This window comes from Leptonotus elevatus, chromosome 1, assembly GCF_054856555.1.
Source record: "Leptonotus elevatus isolate MCC_2025b chromosome 1, RoL_Lele_1.0, whole genome shotgun sequence".
Taxonomy (NCBI): Eukaryota; Metazoa; Chordata; class Actinopteri; order Syngnathiformes; family Syngnathidae; genus Leptonotus; species Leptonotus elevatus.
In genome coordinates this window covers 23,333,395-23,350,196 of record NC_141239.1, presented here as the reverse complement: position 1 = coordinate 23,350,196, position 16,802 = coordinate 23,333,395, and the positions used below count along the sequence as shown (strand labels likewise).

Genomic DNA, 16,802 nt, shown 5'->3' with positions numbered 1-16,802 from the left:
TTTTGTACTGAATCTGTGTGTGAGAAGCTGAGCGTAGCATACCAGTACGAAGAAGTACGAGGGCAGCGGCACTCCGTACTCTCCAGGAAAAACTGCCTCGACATACCAGGCCACCAGGCCGTAGAGTACGGCGTCAAACAGCAGCAAACCCATCACCTGGGCCAGCGAGAAATCATCGTCCACCGTCACAGAATCAAACAAGTTACACCACTGAATGCCTGTGCCTGCAGAGAAATAAAAAAAAACACAAACACATACGGATCGGTTGATTGCAAGAACATGCAAGAACATGAAATTAGATGAGAATTGATTCTTATTTCATTATAAACTATTTTATTCAATAATTTCTTTAACCTCATCTACAAATGACCCGTCCCATCTATCAGTGTTAAAAATGAAATGTGGCCCCTGTGCATCATTTGTCCACGTCTGCTGCGGACCCACCTTTGCCTTCAAACATCCCCAGAAGCTGCGCTCCCATAGCCATGGCCACGTTGGAGATAAGGCAGGCCGACACCTTCTGGGCATGGCTGAGTAGGTCGTAGCGTGGCCATAGGAACAAATAAGGCAGATAGCTCAGGAAATATGTGAAGCCGCCTGCCGCCGCTGCCACATTAGCTGAAGAAAAAAAAGAAAAGACAGCAAGAAAGGATGCTAAATATTTGTTGGACTCATGAAGCCTGACAATAAAAACTGTGGAAAGAAAGACATATTTTTCAATCATTGTCATGGTGACCGAAGAAAATGAATATGCTGCTCCAAGAAACGCTACAGAATAGAATAGAATGCACTTATTGTGCTTTCATGGCAGTACAACAAAATTATGAGGAAGAAAAGACGCTAAATCCTCTGAAATGCATTTGTGGAAACCTTGTGTATGAAAAACAAGATAAAGACAGCCATGTAATTTTTTTAACTCAACAATTATGAATGTTAGCCTTCTAAACATCTGTCCTCTGGACTAGGCAGACAATAAAACTGCCTCTTATGCTCTGCAAAAGTACAAGATAGTAGCAACCTTGTCTGTGCTTTTCTAGTCACAACATAAGAGTCAATAACACTCACCATAACACGCCTTTCAGAATTCCCTATTTTATATAATACAAGCAGTGCTATGCATCACTGATTGATGATTGATCATTGATTAGCTAGCGAATATATTATATATTTTTTTGCAAATGTTAGCATTTAATGAGCACATGGTTGACCTTCACTTTGCGTCATTTTTTCTGTTAGCAAGCGGACTCTGTCCAATTTATGAAAGTTTATATATATATATATATATATATATATATATAAGCTTGGCAACACCCAACTACACACACACAATATGATGAAAATTATGAAACTGGAAGAGGTCTGAATGCAAGAAAATTAATTTCAGAACAGAATGAAAGAGAGAGTGCTTCCATTTGTAACAAATAGAAACTCTCAAAAGAGCTCCCGCGGTTGTGACATTTGGAGTGTGCTTGCGAGGGCGTTGCAAGTCGACGCCGTGCCGAGGCGGCTGCACACACAAAAGACAACACCTGGAAGAGCACAATACCCTCCCAAGTCTAATTAGGACAGTTGTTATCAAGCATTTTAATTAGCTTTGCAACTGAGACATGGAACGCGCATCCGGGGATTGCTATGATATATAATGTTATGCATTTGCTTGCCTGCTTTATTGCCCTCTAGTCACATTGCAACATTCACAAGCAATTTCTGAGGAAAATAAATGTTCTTATTTCTTCTTATGTTATTTCATGGCTTGTTTTAATAGTTGCAGTTATTGCCACCACATTCCACGCATTGCTGGTTTTATTAAATGTTGGTATGTAGTTTGACAAATATATATTTTTAATTGTGTTTTAGTGTGTGGCTGTAGGGCAAGGGTTCTCAAACTTGTTGGGCCTAAAGGTCAAAATATTATCCATGGAACCACTCATAATCCTAACATCAATTAGAATGAACTACCATCAATTACATATCAGACCAAGTACAAGTAGCTATATTCGAGTATTTGCCAATACCAAGTAAGTACTAATACATGATAATGCCATTATGCATTGCAATTGTGATGAACAAGTGTTTTATTTTAATCAAATTCAGTATTTTCCCAAAACTCAAAGTTCACTTAAACATTCCATAAGTTTAGAGTAACAACTTGTTATTATTGACACTTTAACATACAACTGCATATATTTATCATTTAAACCACAAGTTGAGCTCTTATAGGCCAACAGATTTTTAATAAAGGCAGATGCTGTTATGCGTCAAAATGCCAAATATCGACACCAATAACCGGCCCGGCCGATAATTGTTCTGTGCCTAATTTTTCTTACAGTCTCGCCACACACTTAACTTAAACATAGCCGGTAACACAAAGCATTTCAGTTCTAAAATCAGACTATGGCAGGACAACGGAAATCATACATTTTCACACCATCACTCCCTTCACTTCTTTACTCTGGAATGTCTTTTAGAAAATTGGGTGGAATGGCTCCTCCCCCATCTGCCCCCAAAAAAAATTCAGGCTGATAATCTGGTATTGCTGTCATAGTATTGGAACATTTGTATAAGTACATGTTTAGACGTAGAGTATGGGCACAAATACCGCCATAAGTCAACATCCCTAACTAATATGTGCGCGCAGAGAGAAAAGTTGTAAATTGACAATAATAAATTCAGATTTTTGGGGGGGAGAAAATTTTTTCTAAATTTGTATTTTTCCCCAAGTCATAATATTATGACTTGCGAAGTCAAAATTTAACAAGGGAATAGAAAGTTGTATTTTAACACGTGAAATTTCAAAAATACCATTTTATTATTGTAATATTGTGTGAAAGTGACTTTATTCTGTAAAAATAATAGGACTATATTGTAGTCATCAAAAAATGGACTGAATGAATCGCAAGGACATATATAGACTATTCACACATTCTAAAAACAGTTGGGTTAGAAATAATCCCATTATGGATTAAAAATGGACCGATCCACTTTATGGGTCAATTTGACCCGACTTTCTGGGTTGTTTTATACAAAATGACCCATTTTGTTGACCCAAGTAAAGGATCTGACCAATATTCATGACTTGTTTTAGGCTGAAAGACCCATTTCGTGACTGTAGTTGGGTCAAATCAACCCAAGTAGAGGATTGGTCCATTTTGATTTATAGTGCATGGAGTGAGGTGAGCTATAGACTTTTTAAGAATCTTGACTGAAGATAACATCTAGGTTTTTTCAACGTGGCGGAAGTTGGAGTACCCGTGCAAGCAGCGGCAGAAGAAAAGGTGTGAGGTGGACATACTGACTACAATTTGAAATAAAAAAGGTCATAAAAAATAATCCCCATTTATTAATCATTCACAATTATGCACACACCTCGTGAAAAGAAGGCACTGATCATGAAGCTAAAGTTGATGGTGGCCACGGTGAAGGTCAGAAGAAAGACAAAGACCAACGTGGGGTCGCTGTAACTCAGGACCGCTCCATTCGGACTTACCTACAACAATTACACACATGCAGATCTTGTCATTACAAACGGTGCCATTAGAATAACTATAAGTGCACTCAGATAGTAGCAGTATAGAGTGAAGTTTATTAAATTACAATGTCATTAAAGTGACTGTGTAATCTTTCGCAATTTTCGTAATTCATTCAATTTAAAAACCCACTATTGATTTCAATAAAATGCAAAAAAATATGTTTTATCACATAAACGTACATTTTTTTATATAACCGTAGGCCTAGTAATCACTATTAGCAAGGTCCAAACTCACTTGGATGCAGAGGAGCAGAGTCACAAAAAAGACAGAGATGGCCAGGAACAGGAAAAACATCAGGAACCAAGCAGTCCAATGGAGCCAGTTGCTGAGTCCCATCATCCTCATGTACTCCTGAGAGCCACAAAAGAACACAAACAAAAAGGCTTAGAATGCAGAATGAATCCTAAATCCTGAATTCAACATAAAAAATACAAATAATCACTCCGACACCCACCTTCAGCTTCCTTTCCTTCTCCTGGACCACGGCTCGGACTATGTTGAGGGACGTGTAGGTGAAGCTGAGCACCAGCAGCAGGGGCAGTTGGTTCTGGATGGCCAGGATGAAGACGTCGTATATGAAGGGAGGGTACGGGAAGCGGGACAAGACCACTCTGGTCTGTCCCAAAAGCGAGTCGGCTGCGGTTCTGTTGTAAGAGCGCATGATGGCTCGGTCCACGGCGTGCTGCACGGCCAAGAATCCCTCGCGGAAATAACCTTGGAAGAGAAGTGGAGCAGTTATTTCATAAAGCCACGGCAACCATGGAGTGATGAGTACAGCGTGTGAATCATTTTGTGACAAGATAACTTGGAACGATAGAACTTCATTTCTCCCATTTTCACTTGCTTCATCTCAGTGACAGCCAGACATCCCAATACCTCTGTCTATATACAAAGGGGGTTAGATGATGTATATAGTAAACACCTGTTATTAAATGACATTCGTCATGCCTATAGTTTTGTACTTTCAGCACGCTAGTGTCTTGACTCTGGAGGGACACAGACATCTCTTGTTTCTTGTGGCTTGAGGGGAAACTATGGCAACCGTGAACACTACAATCTTTTGAGGAGCTCCTGCTCGGGTTACAAAACCTGGATTTGGAAACAGTGCGCACAGAAAGACACTTTGAGGCCACAGATGGGGTTTTTTGCCCATTTGCTGCTTACTCATAAAAAAACTGAAAAATCTTAAGTAAGATTTCATGTCTTAAATTTAACCTAAATTTCCTCATTTTGCTTTGACAAGTTATTTTTACTCAAAATAAATTTCACAGACAAGATCATTCTGCTTATTTTAAGATACTTAGTACTTACAGTAATTTCTGGACTACAAGGCGCACCTGACTATAAGCCGCGGGTGTTTTTAATGTTACCGCACCGGATTCCCGCTACTTTCTTTTCCATAATGAGGGTTCGAAACTCTCGTTCTGTCTCTCCTACTGTATTTGGGCTCACTTGGTTTGTTTTGCTCTGCCTGACGCTCTTGCGCTTCCTTTATAGTGCGCCCCCTTGTGATCTGATGGATAAGCCATACCTATGTATTAGCCGCAGGGTCGAATGCAAGTTTAAAAAAGTAGTGGCCTGTAGTCCAGAAATTACTGTAATTCTTTTGTTTGGTAATTATGTAGTTTTGGCATTGAGTTTTAAGAACCAGTTCTAAGTACGGTGAGGCTTAAAACAAACATTTTCCACACTTTAAGATGATTAACCAACATGAAAGGCCCTGAACTGGGGTTTTATAAGTTGAATTTTCTTATTTGAAGATTTTGCATAATCTAGTAATAAGATAAATGGAAAAATACAATTCTGAAAACAGACAAAAGTGCAATATAGATCATTATTGTTATCATTTTTTTTCTTGTTAAAATGTTCGTTATATTTACAAAAGCTAATTTTTCTTCTTTCCAGTCAATGCATTACCAGCTCAGTGGTCAAGTGGTAGAGTGTCTACCCTCAAACTGAGAGCTTGTTGGTTCGATCCCTGGCTGGGTCATACCAAAGACAATAAAAATGGGACCCGTTACCTCCCTGCTTGACACGCAAACAAAGTTGGCCAAACGTAAATGAATATGTAGTTCTATATAATACAGCTTGAAAAAAGTCAATATTTTTGACGTCACGTTTTTAGTCTAAGACTACTATGGTTGATATAGGCATAATATTATTTTCTTACTTACAAGTAAATTTAAGTAAAATGTTCTCGTTCTGTTGGTTGCTTATTTAAGTAAAATTTTCTTATTTTACTATATTTTTATTCTTAAATTTTCTACTGTCCTTTTTGCAGTTTTTTCACGTGGTGCACATCTCTCCTCCGTGATCGGATTCAATGCACCTCGCTCACAACCTCAAAGTTGCCCTCACCACGCCGCATCCACTCAGATGTCTCTACTGCGGGTGTATACAAATTACGCCTCGACGTCTCGCAGATGTCACAGTGCACAGAGCGCGCCAATGCTCAATAAAGCGGGGGTCATGCCAATTGCGTGGGATGACAGTTGCCATGGAAACGTGGCCTCTTGTGTCAGGAGGCAGCAAAGATTAAGTGCAGGGCATCTGGTGGATGAAGGATGTCAAATAAAATTGACTTTTTAAGGCCACTTAAATTTATGAAGTAAAGTCAAAGAAAACATGAAGAATGGGGCTGCATTTGGGAAAAATCTAATTTGACTGACTCACCCTAAAGTGGTTTTCTGCATTCATAACCTGAATTAAAACTGACATTGTTTTGCTATTACAGGAAATTAGATCCGCACCAAGTGAAACTGGAAGGAGAGAGAGAGTTTGTAGCTTTAATATCTTACAGTCTTTTGGCAAACCTTCCCCCCCTCCCCCCCAGACTTTTTACAGTGAATATAAAAAGTTTACACACCCCTGTTCAAATTGCAGCTCTTTTTTTTAACGATGATTTTGTTTTCAAACGAGACCATGGTAAATTATTTCAAAACTTTCCCTACCATAAATGTGACTTAGAACCCAGACCTAAAAACCCATCATATTCAAACTCATGTTAAATGGGTGTTACAATCTTACAGTATGTACATGATGCGCATGTGAGTTGTAAAAAAACAAAAACATTATAGGTTGTTTTGTGTAGAATTTTGAGGAAAATCATGAATTGAATCCTTTATGAAATCATGCAATAACAAACAACCATATTTGGACAAAGTAAAGCGCACTGAATAAATGCCTGCTGCATTGTTAAACAAGCTTTCCCCCAGGGCCAGTAAAGAGTTGGCGCTCATGGGTGCTTTCCAGCTCAGAGTGAAAATGAAGAGGACCATTCGAAGAAGGACGCTCACCTGGTGTTCCTCCATGCTTGTCATATTGTTCTCTCGGGCCGGGCAGCTGAAAAAGCGGGTAGAGGCTGAGCGTGTGCCAGTCCAAGTCGCTGTTCGGGTCCAGCTCCGACTTCTCTTTGGGCGGAGCGTTGCGAGGGGTGAAGGTGAAGCGCAGGTGGTAGCTGACCTGTATGCCGGTTAAGGAAGTTAAGTTAAGTTAAGGAAACAAATGAAAAAAGACAAGTCTATTATAGTGAGGCTGGCATAAACATAAATAGTTGGGTGATTAATTACATAAGCCAGGAAGGCAAATACAGTAGTTGAACTGGCAGAACCAGTTTTTCATAATTCATTAACAGCTAAATTGTTTAGTCTGTTCACCAGCAACACAAAAATGCTGCATCGCATAACCCTGTGCATTTTTGACACAATTGGGTTGCATTCAACCATCTGTTGAAAAGTCTGAAAAGCCCCACTTTTAGACTAAAATCTGAATCTTGTTGCTGCACCAATTGCATTCAAATATCCAATTCAATCAACAGATGTTGGAACACAAACGGAGCAGCAAAACATATTGTAGCGTTTGAGAAATGTTTAGGCCAAGCGAGTTAACAACAACTCTTTATTGCCAATTTGCAACAGCTACCGATGGCCGTCGCCACACCAAAACGCAAGACGCTACGAAAAAAGAGTCTGTGTTGCCTTCATGGCCCACCCAGCCCATGGGAAACTACATAACCCGTGAACCGCACACAAGGGTTGCTACACTATAGACAAACAAGAGGCATATTCTTTATCCTCTATGAAAGATGACTAATATTACTGCAGTTACCTGAGTCACTTAGTTGTAAAACTTCTCTCCCCTGGTGGCCAAAGTAGGCACACCAGAAGGAGGACAATGTCAGTGGGGATTGAAGCATGAGTTTAATTATGCCATTATTACGGTTTCAACTCCAATGCAGTGTAAGAGCATTGAAAGACGAAACATGAGGCAGAATTAAAATGCTAATATTTTGCTAATGATCCATATAGTGTGGCGCTTATACCTGAAGGGGCAAAGGCTCGTCATTGTGACAGCAGGGCTTCTCAAAAACCACAGCGGCCAACAGTTTTCCAGACACAGGGTCATTCTTCACAAAGTCCTCAAGGTGCTTCTCCGTCTCAAAGCCATGCACTGGAAAAGAAGACATTATTATTATTATCAAACCAATCTTATCAAACGCTGACCAAAGCGCAGCAATATAAAACCACATTCTGCTTCCTTTTTGTGTTTGGTCATATTTCTGTCCATTCCAGAAATACATTTCTCAAGTGTCATTTACATTCCACTTATCGCGCACACATGCAGGCATTCGGAGTGCAGTGGGGTTTAACACACAGGCCTAGGAGGTTAAATCTGGGTCAGACCCACAGAATAAACACACAAATGTGGAAACACACACACACACACACACACACACACACACACACACACACACACACACACACACACACACACACACACACACACACACACACACACACACACACACACACACACACACACACACACACACACACACACACACACACACACACACACACACACACACACACACACACACACACACACACACACACACACACACACAGTATGACAGCAAGGACAAGCAGCTGCATCGGTTCAAACATGCCCTCTATGGTTCAGCCTGAGATGAATACCAAGACGCTATTCAACTCATTTTCAAGAAGAATATACAGTATATATAGATGTATACACTGTATGATTCTTTTTTACTTTGATTACAAAAGTCGTCATAAGCTATTCACATATATAATGTCAATAAAAGGTTTTTTTTTTATTTGCTTTGTTTGGGTGTTCAAACTCCAATTATAAGTTCAAACTCAGAGGCATTTTTTACTCAGATTTTTTGTTTGAGTTCCTAGACGTTCAAACTCAGGCAATTAAAATTTTTAATCGTAATGAATCGCATTACTTCAAACTCACGATTAATCACAAATTTTATATCTGTTCTAAATGTACAGTAAAATGTACCAAAAATATTTGTTTCTAAGTTTTCATATGCTTCTTAACATAAAAGTTGAAAAAGGTTCAACTAATAGAAATATGGCTGCATCTTTTAGTCATTGATACAGTAATTTCATAAAATTTAGTTAAAATTAAAGAGATGTACTGTACTGCAAAAAACGAGTGTGATTTGTGTTGAAGTCATTTTTCTGCCACTAGATGAAGAAGTAACTTGTGAAATTCTGCACATTTTTTAAATTGTAAAATAACCCTTGACTCCAGTCTCCACAAATATATATGCATTATTGTTACATTTATTACTGCTGAATTTTGATGTGGATGTGTCTGCTACATTGCGACTGCAATTACCCCAGTATAGGATTTCTAAATAAGGGGCGGTCATTAATCGTGCAATAAAAAAAATTAATGGTGTTAAAGGAAGTTTAAATTAACTCAAAATTAATACACTAATTTTGACACCTCTAATACATATAAAAAGTGTCCCAAAAGTCACTATAGATTTCCTTTTTCTACTTAATTTCAGGTATTAATCAGAAATACTTAATTCCTGTCCCCGTGGTTTACCCATGGACATAAAAAAAAAAAAGTCTGCCTGGTTTAAAAAAAAAAAAACTGCCATCAAGATAAACTTTCCCTGGCTTTGCGCTAACGCCTGCTCTAAGAGTTTGGTGTTTTCATCAGAGTGGTATAAGCAGTATTAGCAGGCCGCTGCATTGCTTCTCAAGAACAGACCCTTTTCCATGGTTAGCATAAATTGGACTGCACATTGTAGCACTGTGTTGACCAGAAAGCTTCTTGATGCTGAAAATCGTGTGAGGGAGAAAAACAAGTCTTATGATCTACTACAGATCAATAGATCCATATAATTACACAATCATTCTAAATATTATGGATGGATGGAAAACTGAGAAGTAGTTTAGTGAAATTCTCCCATGAATAATAACAAATTTATGACCATGTAAATTAGCAGTTGTAATAACGAATATTGATATAAACTTACCAACGAATCCAACACTGTTGGACTGACACTGTTGCTGTATTGAACTCAAGACACAGCACAGTAATAACCTGTGCCTCTCAACAGCACAAGTTCTGGCAAGTCTAAAATCAGATTTGTGATTACTCAATCTCTTGTTTCGCAATACGCCGTGAAAAAAAACAACTCAAGACATTTCAAAACCATGACTGTGACATTTGAAATATCAGCAGGCGTTTTAACACAGAACAACTGTGCCTGTTTGGTGTTCTAGTGCGCATGTACTAATTGCCGGCCGGCTCTGGGAATGGAGAGGCTGTCTTCATTATTCATTTAGGAAACCTTGTGGTGTGTACAGGACAACTAGCAGCCACTCGCTCCACAATGCGGCTAATTGTCAGTCAGCGCGCACGCATAGAAGGCAAGTGCAACTGCTGAGAAAAGGATGCAGGCGCCTGCGTGAGCTCGCTTTGAAATGAGAGCAGGGCGTGGCGTGGCGCCTTTTACTGTTGACCCAGTTTCCAGAGGAACCAGTATTCCCAGCTTTAAATAAGAATGGTGTCAAGGAAGCAGTACCTGTTTCCCTCCTCAATACTGTGAGGCCGGCAAAGCCAAATTGGGCATGTGAGCCAATTTCTGTCATTGCTGAACACCAAAATGAGGTTCGTATGGTGAAATGTTACTGTATATTATGCATGAGCTTGATTTACACAGTCTATCAAGTGTTTATTAACATCCCACTAACATCCCAGTAAACAACAAAAAATGGTATTGTATATTCAGGGCTCTACACTAAATGTTGCACTGGTGGGCCAAACTTTTTCAGTAGGTCACACCAGCACAAAATTTGATTGCACCCTTTGTTTTTTTTAGGCGATACATTCAGCATGACCATCTTTGTTGATGTATACACTCTAAAAGCAGTTGGGTCAAAAATAACCCAAACTGGGTCAAGAATGGACCGACCCAAAACGTTGGGTCAAATAAACAACCCAAAAACAACTGCTTTGTGGCCCAACTGTTTGGGTTATGAGAATGACCCAATTGAATTGGGTCAAACATGAACCGACCCAACTTTTCGAGTAATTCAACATAAAAACTTGAGCCAAATTAAATTAATAACCCACAAGGTAACCAAATCCTTTTGGGTTGTTTTGTGGGTTATTCCTTTTACTCAACTCTTTGGGTTAATTGTGATCATAAATGAACAGACCAAACTTTTTGAGTTATTTAACCCCAAAAATTAAATTAGTCATCTACTAAGCAACCAGTACTTTTTTGACCCAACTATTTGGGTCAATTGAATAACCCAAAAAGTTGGGTCAATCCCTTTTTGATCCAATTTGGCTTATTTTCGAGCCAACTGTTTGTAGAGTGTACATTCTTAAAACTGCTGGGTCAAGAACAACCCAATCTGGCTAAAAATTTGGATGACCTGTTAACTTGGGTCGATTTGACCCAACTCTCTGAATTGTTTTGTATAAAACAACCCAGTTTTGGGGCTGTTTTGTACACAACAACCCAAAGTTGGGTAAAAGTGATACAAGTTAGTGGGTCGGTCCTGTTTTTAGAGTGTAGCTTAATTAGCATACCTTCTTTTTTTGTTTTCTTTTTTAGGATAGCATACTTAGCATACCTTTGTTTTGTATAACGTAAAGGCGGACAGTGACTCAAGATATATTTGCATAACATTTTACTGTAAAAATATGTTTTTCTGCAACAAGCAGTGGCTGGTTGTTTTATATAATTTTAAAGGAAGACATTAAAATGATCTTATAGTATGGGGGGAGAGATTTGTCTCAAAATTATTCACACAAATATATCCACAATTTTCAAGTTTTTCAGATCCACAAATTTAGCTGTGATTTACATGTGTGTGTGTGCATTTATCATGATTTACTTGCATTTATTTATATGTCATGATGGTGACACTTGGTAAGCCAAATTGTTTTTTTAGGTGCTACTTGGTGTAAAAAGTTTGAGAACCGCTTCTACAGACAATGGATGGAACGTTGGACACTAGACAGCAAGCAGACCCATTTGCCACCTCAGGGGGTGCCCGGCTACAACCCACCTGAAGCTATGGCTAGGTTGAGTCGCACGTCCTCCGCCACCTGCCGCACGGCACTGGAGTTGGCCGGCACGTAGGCCAACTGCAAGTGTCTCAGGAAGTTTTTGGGCAAGGCGCCGACCGCGAAGCTCTCGTAGACGGTGGCGTTGGGGAAGTCCTTGAAAGGCACCTGCTGGCGCAGCACGATGAGGATGCCGGAGAACAGCAACGGCAAGATGATCTCCACCAGGGTTACCAGGATTTGACGTTTCTGCGTGGGGGGGTAAATGGAGATCATGGGGCTATTGGTCATGAGTTATCGGTCATGGGTTTCACATAACGAGAGGAACTAAATTGCCACATTTGAGGCTTCTGAGGAAGTAGGAAACATCCCACTTGGGTCTTGAGTGTTTCAGAAGAAATATTTGCTTCTCGGCTCATTTTGCTTTGTTTGCGGAAAATCTTCTACAGCGATATAATGTATCCATGCAGCGCTTTGTGGTATTACATGAGCTTCCAAAGACCTACTTTCCCTTGACAGACATCTTAAATTTTCTATTTCCCAATTATCTCTAATGCAGGATAAGTTGTAATATATTAGATACAATGAGTGAGAAGAGGTGACTTTTTAGTTAACAGGAGGCGCTAGATGACTTCCAGATTTAAATGACTACATCAAAAGGTTCAATTAAAGACGTGAAGCCACAAGGGAGGAGAGAGAACACTACAAAGACAACCCAATTTTAAATGGGATTGTTTGATAAATACAAATTAAAGGTTGTGTCCACGCATTCTTATAAAACGCTTCCTAACTAATGGCGGCAGCCTGAAACTACTTAAAAGCACGCATAATTGGCTTCTTGTGATGAGTGATTGGAACACACAAGGACTTCTTAGTGTAAAGTTAATTCGGTCATGTGATCACATTTCAATCAATGCCATACTGCTTCACAATATACCGGCTGCACAGACGTCGTCCTCGCCTTCACCTTAGTGCTAAATGCGGTTGACAGCAAGCTTACAGAACAGGGACGCCCGGAAACACCTGTTTGCTTTAAAAGGTCTGGTAAAACATGTTGTTTTAGTAATGCAGAGGAGGTTATTTAACATGCAAACTGAGCTTGTGTCAGGGATGCACTGCTGAGATTTGCACTGTTTTACCAGAGTGAAGCCACAGGGATAGTTAAGGATAAAATGTAATGGTGCAACAAAACATTGCTGTACTAAAAAGCACTGGGTGCATATCGGAATACGTGCCACATTGTGCAAACTTGAACTGATATTGGAAAGCCACCATTCAGAAAAGCACAAAGCCTGACGTGCCAATAGTCGGTGCTCATAGGGACTAGTTGAGGGTGAGTTTGATGTATTATCTTTATGATGTAGACATTGCAGAAGCCATTCTTCATATGTGAGTCAATAGCATCCTGCCTCACAATCACATATCGTACGCAGATATGCGGTAGGCGCCATATTATGCGGAACCATTTGCTATTCATACATTCATCTTCAAGGGTTATAAAAAGTCCAAGTCTACTGACAGTTTTTGTAATTTCAAAACTTTTTCCAACATTAATGTGATCCATAACCTACCTGTCCAACTCAATTTAAAAAATATATATTTTCAAGAGGGGAAGTAAACCATACAACTGAGACAATGTGGTTCAATGTGCAACTTCTTATGACTAGGGATGAGGTTGTGTTCATAATCATATTCAAACTCATGCTAAGTGGGAGTCAGCACACACCTGACTCTGATTACCCCGAAAGGTTTTATGCTAACACACGGATTCCTATTTTGAATTTTTCATAATATCCTCCACAGTCCCCTGTGGTCGTCTCCCGTCCGTGAGGTTGTGGGTTTGATTCTCACCCCGGTGACCATGTCGAAGTGTCCTTGAGCAAGACACTGAGCCCCAATTTGGTCCTAGTGGACCTGGCAGCGCCCTGCGTGTCAGCAGCCGGCATTGTGAAGCGCTTTGGGCATCATATAGTAGAGTTAAAAGCGCTATTAACAAAAAACTTTTGGAATTATGACCAAAAAGTTCACCTTTGGTTTCTTCGGTCCATACACATTTTCCTACTTATATTTAGGATATTACAGGTGTGTTTTTTTTTTACAAAATATAGTATGTTTTTCTTTGTAAGATAAGGCTTCTGACTCCTTACCCCATAGGCCAGATACAAGATGATAACGGAAGGCTATTGTCATGTACTAAAGATATTCCTGCAGCTCCTACAAGCTTTCTGTCAGTCTCTTGGCGGCCGCCCTGACCAGTTTTCTTTTCATTTTTGGAGGTACGTCCAGTTCTTGGTCATGTCATTGCTGTGACATATTTTCACCATTTAATGATGACTGTCCTCCCTATGTTTCATGGCATATTCAATGCCTTGGAAATCTATTGTACCGTTCTCCTGACTGACAGTGAACAATAAGACCCTTCTGATTATTTGAAAGCACACTGCGGACCACAGCCTGTGCTCTCAGATGTGATTACAAAAATGTCAGGGAAAGACTAGTAGTCAACATCTGGACTTTATTTAGGGTTAATCAAATCAACATTAAATGGCATCAGTGTCTGATGACTCTCATTTAGTATGAGTTTGACTATAACTGGTTAATTCTGAACACAGCCACATCCTCAGTTATAAAAGGGTGCACAAACTTGTGCCATTACATTATCTCAGGTTCTTTTTTTCATGCAGTTTTATGCCTTACAGATTCATATAAAACTTAGAAAAGATGTTATATGACAGTGTCCACGTTCAACTGGCTATTATCAGCAGCAGAAAGCCAAGTGTGAGTCAATTTACAACCGCTGTGATCTAAAAACATGCACATATCCTTTCTCACCCAATTGACACTTGCACCAGATCATGCGCCTTTATCCAACTTACTTGGTGAAGGTAGTTTTTCCAGACCAAGAGTCCAAACTGCCTTGCAATAGCCATTTTCAACTGTATGATGAACTCCTGTCACGCTAGTAGCGTGGGGGGGGGGGGGGGGGGGAAGAGCAAAGTTTAATCAAAAACGCGAGATGAATTAGAGTTACAACGAGGTACAAAGTCAATCGAGAAATGCGGTCTCGGTTTCTTTTTTCTTTTCTTTTTAAACAAATGCAAGAAGAGAAAGAGGGCGAACATGCGGCTAAAGGTCATTAGTGGATAGAAATTATTTCATAGGGTGACAAAAAAAATTCCAGGAGGGGGAAGATATATGAAAAACAACCAACAAAGAAAAGCCTTCTTTAAACGGCAATGTACCTTCATTATCACGTTTAATTTAAGCAAAGTATCTTAAGTGTAATAACCATATAGTGGATTAATATATTTTTGGCAGTATTCTTAAGAAATATTTTTTTTAAGAAATAAAAATTCCTCAAGACCCGAACGTTTCCTTGTTGCCACTAGTCCCGCCTTTATCCTCTCTGATTGGCCAATCGCGATTTTAGCCCTCTTGATTGGACAACAAACCTTTTTGTGCCCCCTTTTTTTTTTTACGAATGCAATTCACCGTCATTATCCATTTAGGTTTTAACAGTATATTTGCGCACTTAATCATAATAATCATAAATTGTTCGTAAATTGATATCCACTTGTTAGTATTCTGAAGAAGTAACCAGAAACGCCTCAAGATGTTGGATCCTTGTTGTCGCCTCCGTGCTCCCTGATTGGCCAAATGCGGATTTAAAGTCCTGTGATTGGACAACAAACCTGCTCGTCAATGCCTACATGCTTCCTGATGAATGTTAAAAGATGGAACTGAGGGTCAGCGTCAATAAATTCGCCGAATAATATATTGTCTCACGGATACGCCTCCTCCATTCACCTTTAAAACATTATCCTACATGATTTTTTGGCATGTTATACGAGTAAATAGCAAAATTACCTCAGTATCGTTGTTTTTTGCAGGTGAACTTCACAGTTTTTCGGTCCCCTTTCTTCGTTCCCTCGTTGACTTAATTTGACAAAAATAAAAACATCACTGTGACCTTTTTCTTCTTTCTTATGTACAGAGCTCCTGTAATAGCATTAGAATTCGCATTCCCCCATCACAGGGTTTCGCCCTGCGAGCCTGCCAGTCTGCTAGCGAGGCGATGACGGCGCACTAGCTCCCGAGAGGCGGCGAGCTCGCGGATACATCGCGAAATTACAGCGGAATAGTCAACAAAACGCACCACGTGACTCACAATGGAGCGCCGGGCTCACGTGACTTCGGCGCGCCAACCTAGGCTACGGATTGGTTGTTTGCGTCGTAGCCGCCATCGAGAAATAACTTGTGTACGTCACCGCCGTCGTAAAAAGAGCACCCTTACATTATATAGCTATTGTACAGGATATGTACACACTTTGGTATTTGTGTAAAAAGACTAGCAGGTATCTGATTTGACGCTGAAATTTACTTGAGTACAGTAACATAATAATAATAATAATAATAATATAAATTACTATTGTCAGTTCCTCGAGAATTTATAATTTTGAAGTGCAAGATTTGGCTCTTGCATATCTTCTACAGTGGGTATAAAAAGTATACACACCCCTGTTCAAATTCCAGGTTATGTTACATTAAAAATTTAGACCAAAAAATGTTATTCCAAATTTCAACCATAGTGACCTATAACCTCCATCCATCCACCGTATTCTCACGAGGGTCTGCACAACTTAAAAAATAGAGATAATGTGGTCGCACAAGTGTGCACACTCTTACAACTGGGGATGTGGTCGTGTTCAGAATGACCCAATCACATTCAAACTCTTGTTAAAATACCTGCCAGCTACCATATTATCTGGTGAATTAGAAATACAATTAAGATGTTCTAGTAAGCTTTGAATTGTACAGATTAAATGTGAACTTAATGGTAGAAAAAGTATTGGCATTTATTTAATGAAATAGGGATAGGGAGTAAGACAAGCACTTATGTGTGATTTTATTAGTAAACAT

At 39.5% G+C, this 16,802-nt stretch overlaps 1 protein-coding gene across 3 annotated transcripts in view; it reads right to left on the bottom strand.

Moving 5' to 3' along the window:
• Nucleotides 1-16,057, bottom strand: part of abca3b (ATP-binding cassette, sub-family A (ABC1), member 3b) — a 53,026-nt gene extending 36,969 nt beyond the window's left edge. For 2 of the 3 annotated variants that reach the window (XM_086085426.1, XM_086085399.1), the window contains exons 1-10: nucleotides 15,750-16,057; nucleotides 14,759-14,841; nucleotides 11,885-12,131; nucleotides 7,852-7,979; nucleotides 6,827-6,992; nucleotides 3,985-4,244; nucleotides 3,765-3,881; nucleotides 3,367-3,487; nucleotides 445-618; nucleotides 43-224 (exon numbers count right to left, since the gene is read on the bottom strand). In XM_086085426.1, coding sequence (XP_085941552.1) covers nucleotides 43-224; nucleotides 445-618; nucleotides 3,367-3,487; nucleotides 3,765-3,881; nucleotides 3,985-4,244; nucleotides 6,827-6,992; nucleotides 7,852-7,979; nucleotides 11,885-12,131; nucleotides 14,759-14,812 — 1,449 coding nt within the window. In that variant the 5' untranslated portion in view covers nucleotides 14,813-14,841; nucleotides 15,750-16,057. The remainder of the gene's footprint in view (nucleotides 1-42; nucleotides 225-444; nucleotides 619-3,366; nucleotides 3,488-3,764; nucleotides 3,882-3,984; nucleotides 4,245-6,826; nucleotides 6,993-7,851; nucleotides 7,980-11,884; nucleotides 12,132-14,758; nucleotides 14,842-15,749) is intronic. The other variant, XM_086085408.1, reaches the window with a different exon arrangement.
• Nucleotides 16,058-16,802: the final 745 nt, after the last annotated feature.